Below are 11,389 nucleotides of genomic sequence, written 5' to 3' on the forward strand. Positions count from 1 at the left end.
AACCCGCCACCTCCAGGGTATGGGGCCAGCACCCTACTCCTTTGAGCCACAGGCGCTGCTGCCTTTTTTCACTTTTTTTTGTTTGTTTAGCAGTCCAGGGCCAGGTTCAAACTTACCAGCCCTGAAGCATGTGGCTGGCACCATAACCACTAAGCTACAGGCGCCCAGCCATGTGTCCTGTCTCTTTATCTCGCTGCTTCTAACTTCACTTTTTTTCAGTCGAATCGCTACCAGTTCCACAGGTCTTAAAGGACACTGCCCCCCAGGCGGGACCCCAACAAATAAGTGCTATGTTTTCAGAATTTTACTTAGATCTTATATAAAGTACTGCTCTAGAAAAAAAGGAATGGGAGCTGGGCACATGCTTGTAGTCTCAGCTACTTGCGAAGGCTGAGGCTGGAAGACTGCTTGAGCCCAGGAGTTCAAATGTAGCCTGGGCAATGTAGCGAGACTCTATCTCTAAAAAGCAAAACAAAAAAGCTGCAGTTACTTTATTGCTAACATTGGATTATATTTAAGACCAAAGAAATCTGTAATCTCTTACCTAGTCTATTAAACTTTATTTAACTGTATTAACCTATATTAACTGTATTTATTCACTATTTTTCTTCACAATACCTAATTAATATTTATTTTTTGATAAACTTTCTCTTATGAAGGATTTTGCTAGTTTCCTTTTTTCCCTTGCTATCAGCAAGATTTTCTGTTAGACTTATTTAGCCCATGCTTATCTGTACTGCTGAATATCATGCTGAGTTGTACTAGGAATTTCCCTTGAGCATAAAATCTTACTCTCCAAATTATTAACCCTTTTAATTTCAGGCTGGGCGTAATGGCTCAAGCCTATAATCCTACTACTCTGGGACGCCGAGGCTGGTGGATTGCCTGAGCTCTGGAGTTCAAGAACCTGAGCTAGATAAAGACCCTGTCTGTAAAAATAGCTAGGCATTGTGGTGAGTGCCTATAGTCCCAGCTACTCAGGAGGCTGAGGATCCCTTGAGCCCCCAAGAGTTTGAGGTTGCTGTGAGCTGTGATGCCAGGGCACTTTACTAAGGATGACAAAGAGTCCATCTCAAAATAAGTAAATAAATAAGTCCTTTCAATTTCATAACTATTCAAGTTAGTCCTTGATACTGAAAACCTTGGACAAAATTTTATCTTAGGAAAACTAACAGTATACCTTAGAGGACATCATTATCATATAATTAGATTGAAGAAACTTGACACGTACAGATTATAACTACATAGTTTGATGCTTGATCTAGACTGTCATTACATGTTACCATCTAATGAGCTCATTGGTCAAGAAGTGGAACACTGATTTGGCATTTGGTAGGTGGCTTTGTTTTATTTAAGATTAATGTGGGGGTAGAAACAACTAGGTTACAATGTTTGCATTTCTTAGGTAGAGTCCCCCCTATAGTTGTGTCCCACACTCAAGATGTCTGCCATATACCCTTATGTTGTGTTATTTTATTTCTTTTAAGGCTCTACGAACATCAATAGATGCTTATGACAACTTTGATAATATCTCACTTGCTCAGCGTTTGGAAAAACATGAACTTATTGAGTTCAGAAGAATTGCTGCTTATCTCTTCAAAGGAAACAATCGCTGGAAACAGAGTGTTGAGCTGTGCAAGAAAGACAGCCTTTACAAGGTTGATAAAGTTGGTGGGGGCAGGGCTGTTAAACCAAACCTAAAATGATTTATTTCAAGTGATTATATTCTATAAAAGTATTAATTTTGTGAATGTGAGAGTTGACTTTAAGCTCCCATGTGAAGAGAGCTGACAATGGCAGTTAAGTCAGTAGATTTATTAATTCTAGGGACTTACATTAAGGTTGAACTTACTGTTTAAGAAAAGCCTGTCCTTTTCTTTCAAAATATTAATTATATAAGTAAGAGGCATTTCCCCCCCCTTGGAAATGCACATTTACGTTTTTGGAAAGCTTCCGGTGTATAGTACTTGGTTTACCAGTTTCCCATGTTCACGTTTAATATGCTTGACCTTCACTGTTTCCTTTGACTAGGATGCAATGCAGTATGCCTCTGAATCTAAAGATACTGAGTTGGCTGAAGAACTCTTGCAGTGGTTTTTGCAGGAAGAAAAAAGAGAGTGCTTTGGAGCTTGCCTTTTTACCTGTTACGATCTTTTAAGGCCTGATGTTGTCTTGGAAACTGCATGGAGGCACAATATCATGGATTTTGCCATGCCCTATTTCATCCAGGTCATGAAGGAATACTTGACAAAGGTAATGTACTCCTTGTGAGTGTATTCACTCAGATACTTACCATGCAGATATGTAGAATTCTACATGCAAAGGTTTTTAAAAATATTTTTTCTCTAATAAAAGTTATCCAGTTGATCATAAAAAATATTCTTGATCTCTAGAATTTTTTTTTTAATTAATTAGAAAGGGAATATAAACACAGCTTGTCATAGTGTTTACCCTCAGTGTATTTCTGAGGATGAATAATCTGTTTTTTTTAAATATTTGATAAATTTTGTTTTCAAAATAGCATCTTTCTCAAAATTCCTATAACTCAGATGTTCATAACTAGTACTGTAGATTTCCTTTTATTGGGTTGATTCCTGACTTCAATTATGTCTATGCCTATTTCCCCTGGGAAAGCCGCATGTGTATTAACATTTTATTAATCTTCATAATTTTTCAAAAATCTAACCCCTAATTTAAAAATATTATAGGAGATTAACAACCATGTTTCCTAAAAACACATTAAACAAGCTGGGGCATAATTACCTTATAAAATTCACTCTTTGTCTTAGTGTCCCTTGTTCATGTTGATGTCAGAATATTTTTTATTTGCCATATTCTCAGCAGTTACTAGCTTTCTCCCTGTACATTTTAAAATGGTTATCAAGGATCCGTTTTGTCAAAGCAAGACATGCTTAAAATCAGAGTCTCACATCTGATCTCTTTAGCCTGCCTGAATAAAGGGGAGGAAAAAGCACTACTAACAATCCCCAGGGATACCAAATTTTTCCTTAGGATATCACCTAATTAGATACCATTGTGTTTACTTAAAATTTTTAAAGAATTAACCCTTTCTATATGTAAAGTTCAGTGTAAAAGAAAAAACAGTTGCCTTATCTTAGCAATAGATGAGAGTAGCATCTTTTCTTAATGCATAATGCCAACTTGGGAGACTTGGCTCTAAGCTGCTGTTAACCTAAGTGCTATATATTTTACTAGTTATTGAGCTGCTTTCTTTCACACTGACTGTAGCATAAATTCTTCTGCAGTAAGCTTTGAAGTTAAAAAAAATTCTAAATTTTGCTTCCAGTATGCCCTTTATTTTCACTTCTCTCATATCTTTTTTAGTATTAGATGTTTCTCCCCTAAACCTTTGTTGCTGATTCTACCTTTTTATGCTCAATATGGAATTTGATTTTTTTCTAAGCTGCACCTTCTGAATTCCTTTGCAGGTTGATGCAATAAAGGAAAAGGTGAAAGTTGATTCTTTTCCATCTTTAAGTCTGGAGGACTAAGTCTAAGGAATTTGCATGATTTTTTTCCTTCCTTTTCTACACTGCTGCTGCTGCTTTTTCCCCCCAATAAATTTTCACTAAAGCCTCTGCAAGTCCCTTGAAACATAACTATAATAGAGCTGTAGGACATTAGTAGATGTTTGCTACTAATCGGCTAATAGGCTTTAGGAAGGGCAGGAGGCTAATCAGTAGTTGGTTCACAGTCTCTCTTAAATATATTATTAAAAAACTGAGCATGGTGAGTTTCCATATTAATTCCAAAGTATCAGGAAATTTCTCTTCCCTGTCAGGGTATCTGGACCATAATAGGACTTTCTTAATACTTGAAATAAATTAAAACAGCCTCTGGTTTTATTTTGTGAGTTTGCCTGACAGTTGTTGAATTTATATATGTATATATATGCCCTAAAAGACTTTTGGGGTTTTTTTTGTTATCGAAGGACTGTGATCCAGTTTCTGATCTCTTGATTCTTACTAATTTTTTGCTCAAAGTAGATACAAGAGATACTAGCTGCTTCCGAAGAGACTTTCCTCATGTTTCTCCAGGTGTCCAGTTCTTATGGTGCTAGTCCATTTTTAAGAGGAATCAAAACCTTTTGAATCATGAGAGCCAAGCTTGCTATAATTGTTGCTGAGCAACATGGATTATTTGTTTACAATGAAGCAATATTAACTTCTACTTTCTGTAATAATTGTACACCTCTGAAACTACCAAAAGTTGCTCTTATTGATCAGTTGGCTTGTCTAAGAAGGTCAAATTTAAGCACCTCGTGGCCGCTGCTTTCTTCATTGGCTTGTCTCCAACCCAACATAAATGGAACAAACTTAGAAATGTGTATGTTATCAAATTGTTCTTAGAAAATGGTGGAAGGTAGAGGAGAGTTGAAACAAATTTAAAAGAATTTGTGTAGGGGACAAAGCCTTAAGGATTACATTGAACCAAACTGGAGTCACCACTGGAACTTAGGGCAAACCTGAGTAAAATGCATTGTGTGTGAGACCCTTCAGCAGCTAGTAGGCAAGGCAGTTAGAAAGCGTGTGTGTGAAAAACAGGTAATTGAACTGCGGTGTTATGCATTGTTTCAAATCAAGCATGTACAACAGTCATTGCAATTACATCATACTACTTTTGAAACTCTTAGAGCATTGCTGTGGGCTGTGTGTGTTTCTTGAGAGCCTGTATAGCAACAGTCATCTTCAGATCTCACTTCTTGCTTCAGTACTTTTGCCTTTTTTTCATGCACACATACACCAAAATAACTGACTGCATGTTAACTTTTCCTCTGCAGCATATTGCAGTCTTTGTGGAAAAGCCTTTTACATTTTAGTGAATTTTCAGTAGTACAGATGGAGCTGAATTCAGTGACATACTTACCTCTCATTCTTTTTAAATCCAAGGATCAGAAACTTTTGTTACAGCTCTTAACAAAAGCTTGTGTTCATAAAAGCCTTCTCTGCTTTTCTTTTTTGAGCAACCTAAATTGGGTCAGTAGAAATAAAAATTGGGTGTTTCCATGCCAGAGGCTGTCCCATTATATAGAAAAATCAAAATTTTTTTGCTTAGCTTGATGCTGTTCCTTCAGAATTTTTAATTTTTCCCTATGCCAAACCTGCCTATGTCTATGCCTGGACATTGTGATATTCCTAGCTCTTCTAAGTCTTCCATGTATTTCTGTAATAGGATTTTCAGGTTTAACATCTGATTCAGACATAACTTTTAAACACGTATTCACTTTAGATTCTTTTCTTTGAAAGTATGGAAGTGTATTATACAGTGGTGGCTTTTTGGTTGTTTCATTTTTCTTTGTATAAGCTATTATGTACAGGCATCCATGTATTTTTCTATATAACTTCTTTAGCTCACTCTTCGATACTGATTAGTTAGCAAAACTCCATCTGACCCTTGGTAGCACAGAACTGTGCTTTAAATTCTATAGATGTAATCATTTTTGTTGCTAAGTTTGGATGCCAAACAGTGGGTATTTTACATAGTATTTATATATTCCATAATAATCTCTGATGTTAGCATAATTTATAACACAATTATGGCTATAAAATAGGATAATAGGCTCAGTGCCTATAGCTCAAGTGGCTAAGGCACCAGCCTCATACACCAGAGCTGGTGGGTTCAAATCCAGCCCAGGCCTGCCAAACAACAGTGACAACTGCAACCAAAAAATAGCTGGGTGTTGTGGCAGGCACCTATAGTCCCAGCTCCTTGAGAGGCTGAGGCAAGGCAAGAGAATCACTTAAGCCCAGGAGTTAGAGGTTGCTATAAGCTGTGATGCCACAGCACTCTACCCAAGGCAACAGCTTGAGGCTCTGTCTCAAAAAAAAAAGGATAATAGTGTACAAAAGCAAATCCATCTTCCTAGGGTAGAAAAAGCACATCAGCACATTTCATCTACACAAATCCAGAGTCTATTTAGGCTTATTTTTTACAAACTTTGAGTTCCCTGACAAAGTTGGATTAGACCCATATTTATAGTATTTAACATGAAACAATTAAAATAAGTACAAAACATTGTCCTAACTTAATGGCCTATGTGAAGACTAATATTTCACATGGAAATGAGGTGCCACTTTAACCTTGTTAGGACTAGATCTTTACAGCTTTTTCTCTGAAGTCTGGATGTCTTTTTTCGTGAGTGATTTTTTCCACCATTTGTCTTTTCAAAGAACATTCATAAAATGTTCTTCCCTGCACTTTGCCCCCCAATCTCACCCAGCACATTTATGAAAACCACTAGTAATAGGTTGCATTGAGACATGAAATTTAATTTTACTTAGAATATAATGTTAAGCCAATTAATTATAAGGCTTTGGTTGAGATACCAATTTTTAAATACATTTACAAAAACAAATACAGTATAGTATAAAAGGCCATGGAAGTTGCATGGTGAAGGAGATTCCCTAACCCAGGGCCATAATGTCAATTTTCTCTGAATCTTCACAGAATTCACAGAATCAATCATATTAGCCATAGAAGAAACTTGGCAGATCATTTCATTCAACTTTCTCGATCTATAAAGAAGGAAATGGAGGACCAGTGCAATGGTTTGCCAAGGTCACAAAACTGGTTAGTGGAAGGATCTAGGCATTCTCACTACATTCTTTCACTAATACATTTGGACTCCTAAAGAATTATTTATCTGACACTATACACTTTGATTCAGAGTAGCAACAATTTTCTTTCTCAAAGAAGTTGGAAAAATTGAGCTTTCCCAAATATTTCTTTGAAAGTAGAGCCACTTAGCATTAAAACATACAGCTTGTCTTTCTACAAAAGGATGGAATGTGGAGCCAACTGAATTTTAAACTTCAGTCTGCACTTGTAACCAATATTAGTAGTAGTACACAATTGGCAAAAATAGTTTACTCTGCACAAGTACTTGTCATTGGACTCGTTTTACTTTTTTGAATACCATTTCTTCTGGGGAGGGAAGTCTGGCCAGTTTATGAGTTCACTACCATGGTTGATAGGTTTTAAACTTCACTTGCAAAAGTGGTTCCTTCCCTCCCTCAGGCTGCATCCTAGCATGCCCAGTTTTAGCCTGGCCTGAGCTTTTATGGCATTTATAAATCCCTCTGTCTTGAGGGTTTATAATGACAGTGCTGAAAACCACCTTGACTAAAGTATGAACATTGCCATTGAACTTGAGGGGGCCTGAGAATGTTCTTTCTAGTCTGTTTTATTTTGACAGAATTTAACATACTAAGGCTTTTCCACTTTCTGCCATACAATCTAGGTTTGTAATACTTTTGGGGTACTAATTAAGGTAACTTATTTTTTCCCAGGTGGATAAATTAGACGCTTCAGAATCGCTAAGAAAAGAAGAAGAACAAGCAACAGAGACACAACCAATTGTTTATGGTAATTTCTTTCTTTAGAGATTCTACCTCAAAATAGAAATATAAGAAGCTTCCAAAGTGGAAAAAGGCTTCCTGAGTTAAAGAATGCTCCTTCGTTGTCATATTCTTTTCTGAGAACACTGTTAAGGGCAGGCATTGACATTATTCAGTAAAATAATCTTAAGTGCAAGGAAACTTTACAAAGTTGTTTAAGATCATAACATTATTTCCCTGTCATCTGGTCACTGGCTGATTACTTGCTTATAAGTTAGAGTAAGAAATACTGATGAATTCAGTTTTCTGAAGAGTGAAAAGTGATTCAGTATGCCAGGGGAGGCTTTAGTATGCCATAAAAAGTACTTCCTCACTTTAATTCAAATCAGGGCAGAAAATTGGGTAGTTTTTCCTTTTGAGAACTTTCCAGAGAGAGATCTTCAAACTCTCAAGTGAATATTTAAGGCAATTTAATTTCTTATACCTGCATATCTGAATTATTTCCCTTTTCCATTTCATACCTGTTGAATAGAATCATCTGAACAATAATAAAAGGTGTATAAAGGTTAGACCACTATATCCAGGTGTTCTTTGGAGGGGAGCATAAAAATATGACCATTACATCTCAGGCTACTGAAGAAAATAATATACATACTTTTATTATGGCATTGTCTCCTTTTCACTATAGAGAAAAAGTATTTGGCAATTTAAGGAACTGGATATTTTGGTAAAGGTAAACTTAAGAGTGGATTCTAGGAGATGAGAGCAAGATTGTTGTCGTAAGCAGAAACAGAAACAGAGTGGGTATAATTCGGGGGTACCTACTGAACTTGGCTTCTTCTAGGGTGCTTAAATGGGCAGTTGAAAATAAGCTTGGAATTTCAAGACAGATGTCAGTATCAAGGTTAGGGATATTTTCAAACTGTTTCCAAAAGCAATTTGCTTAAGACAACTTTGGTTGTTAGCCATAGCAAAGAAGACATGAGTTTACTTGCGTTGGGAGAAAACTAGGTTTATGCTGGGTGTGGTGGCTCACACCTGTATTCTAGCACTCTGGGAGGCCAAGGTAGGTGGATTGCCTGAGCTTAGAATTTCGAGACCAGCCTGAGCAAGAGTGAGATCCCCATCTCTAAAAAGAACCGGGTGTTATGGTGGGTGCCTGTAGTCCCAGCTACTTAGGGAGGCTGAGGCAAGAGGATCACTTGTGCCCAAGAGTTTCAGGTTGCTGTGAGCTATGATGCTCTCTACTGAGGGCAACAAAGACTATCTCAAAAGAAAAAGAAAACTAGTTTTACAATTTTGTTTTTTGAGACAGAATCTCCCTATCTTGCCCTTGGTAGAGTGCTGTGGCATTATAGCAACCTCAAACTCTTGGGCTTAAGTGATTCACTTGCCTCAGCCTCCTGATTAGCTGGGACTACAGGCACCTGCCATAACACCCGGCTATTTTGTTGTTGTTGTAGTAGTAGTTGTTTGGCAGGCCTGGGCCAGGTTTGAACCTACCAGCCTCAGTGTATATGGCTGGTGCCCTAGCTGCTGAGCTCAGGAGCTGAGCTGCAGGTGCCAAGCCTAGGTTTACATTTTAGTGGGAGATTGGAGGAGTATTTGTTTTGGGGGTGTTACATGTTTTCTCTCCAAATGTAGCATGATTTATGTATGTGGGCAACAAGTATTTAAACCCAAGAGTATCAACATAGTATTTGACAGGTGTACATTGAAATATATGTCATACCTAATGCATTTCATACCTCATGCCTATTTGAATATGTCTTATTTTTGATTATTGTCTCTAAATTAGTGCTGGATTCTTTGCTAGAAATTCATTAAGTTTCATTAGATATATTTAAATCAGAAATTTCAATCTAACTTTAAAAGTTCATTTATATATTAAAACATGTCATTTAAAAAAAGTTTTCATGTGCTGATTTACTGTGTCACTAAAAGTAATGTGTAGGTACCGTGTGAGAGGCTTGTTGGCAGAAATCTGACCTGCTCACGTCAAGTATGCTTTAAATGCTACATGTCTGGCTCTTGGCCCTGCACTGTTGGATTTTTAGGCAGGACTCTTCTTAAGAGAGAAACAGTCATGCCAAAATTGTGACAGTCCAAAGTGCTCTGACACATTTATAAGTTAAGATTATGCTGCTAGAGTAGGGGAGATTAGAAACAATGCTAATAGTTTCTCCTGCCTCCTTGCCCTTGCCCTTCTCGTTTTCTTTAGGTCAACCCCAGTTGATGCTGACAGCAGGACCCAGTGTTGCCGTCCCTCCACAGGCACCTTTTGGTTATGGTTATACTGCACCACCCTATGGACAGCCTCAGCCTGGTTTCGGGTACAGCATGTGAGGTGGAAAGCTGATCTTGTAGTCGCCTATTTTCATCCTGAAACATCGTCTCTACCCACTTCTCAGTTTATAACAAGGGAAACAGGCAACGTGTTCTTGTAACCTTTATTTCATGAAGGACTACTTTTTGTTTCTAACTATAAACTTGGATCACCTACGTTAAAACATTATTTCACATTCCACATCATTTTAGAATTTATTTTCAAAGGGGAATAGTTTCAATGTTTTATTCACTTTGGCTTTTTTTCTTACCCCTCATTCTTTGAAGAACTGCTTAATATTCAATCTGTTGTGAAGAACCTGATTTGCACTCTGTAGTGTTTAAAGAAAAAAAGAAACTCTAATACTGAATCTCTTAAATTTAGCATATGTAAACAGCTTAATATGTATTGTCTAAATGCATTTAAATCTCTTTTATTCAAAGAAAAGCTAAAGCAAAAATACTGGTATATGACCATGCAAGACTGTCAGTTTCAACAAAGACAACACTAATCAGCGTATCCTACATTGGATTGCAGTGCTCTCCAAATTATTTGAAAAATGCATACAGACAACTAGCCTGATTTTTAAATGAGCATAAAAAGTCCTCTAACCTATGCAGGTTTTCCCATTACGCATATAGAGAAAATGCTAGTGTGTTTTGCTCACTTTATATGTAACAGGTGCCCTTACGTTGTGCTGTATCCTGTGCTTTTTGTGTGGGACCATTCCATTCAGGAACAAAGAGCACCATGATTCCAATCTTGTGTGTACTAACCCTTCCCTGAGGTTTGTGTATGTTGGATATTGTGGTGTTTTAGATCACTGAGTGTACAGAAGAGAGAAATTCAAACAAAATATTGCTGTTCTTCAGTTTTGTTTTGTGGAATTTGAAATTACTCAAATTTAAAATAAATTACTGGACTGTGGAAATAACATGTAGAATTGCAGTTTTAATTAAATATCTCTCAAATCCAAAGAACAATAGTTTTGGAAGTTTCATATTGGATACTCAGGCATGATATAGGGAACCATGAAAGGGGCATGAAAATTGGTACATATGAAGAAACTGTATTATATTATGTATAATCTTATAGCTAATAAGGTACAATACAGTTTAAAGCCCAGTCACTATTAGAGTGGGCTACATTTCATCTATTTCCAACATTTTAACCAAGTGACAAGCATTTCATTTAAGTGAGCAAATGGTGGATGTTAAGTTAATTTAACTTGAAGTAAAATATATTTGAACATCTAATTAAGGTGCCTAAACTATGGATATTTCAAGTTGATTTTTTTAAATGAGTGTGAATTCAACTCTTGCTTATGGCTGAGAATATTACTACTTTTAAGTTCGTTTCACTATCTCTTCCTTAATCCTCAGAAGTTATATAGCCCCTTGCCCAGTCTTGTATTGCTGTACAACTCTTTTTTTTTTTTTTGAAACCGAGTCTCATTCTGTTGCTCTGGGTAGAGTGCCATGGCGTCAGAGCTCACAGCAACCTCCCAACTGTGGAGCTCAAGCCCTTTGCTCAGCCTCCCAAGTAGCTGAGACTACAGGTGCTACCTAGTTTTTCTTTTTTATAGTAGAGACAGGACTCTTTCTTGGGCTGGTCTCAAACTCCTGACCTTAGGCAATCCACCTGCCTTGGCCTCCCAGAGTGCTAGGATTACAGGCCTGAGCCACCATTCCTGGCCTGCTGTATA

General features: G+C 37.1%; 1 protein-coding gene across 1 annotated transcript in view; it reads left to right on the forward strand.

Annotated features, from left to right (window-relative positions):
* Positions 1 to 10,655, forward strand: part of CLTC (clathrin heavy chain) — a 78,269-nt gene extending 67,614 nt beyond the window's left edge. The window contains exons 29-32 of the mRNA XM_003795590.2: positions 1,488 to 1,658; positions 2,032 to 2,253; positions 7,311 to 7,386; positions 9,580 to 10,655. Coding sequence (XP_003795638.1) covers positions 1,488 to 1,658; positions 2,032 to 2,253; positions 7,311 to 7,386; positions 9,580 to 9,704 — 594 coding nt within the window. The 3' untranslated portion in view covers positions 9,705 to 10,655. The remainder of the gene's footprint in view (positions 1 to 1,487; positions 1,659 to 2,031; positions 2,254 to 7,310; positions 7,387 to 9,579) is intronic.
* Positions 10,656 to 11,389: the final 734 nt, after the last annotated feature.

This window comes from Otolemur garnettii, unplaced genomic scaffold (assembly GCF_000181295.1).
Source record: "Otolemur garnettii isolate 467f Iridium unplaced genomic scaffold, OtoGar3 scaffold00094, whole genome shotgun sequence".
Classification (NCBI taxonomy): Eukaryota; Metazoa; Chordata; class Mammalia; order Primates; family Galagidae; genus Otolemur; species Otolemur garnettii.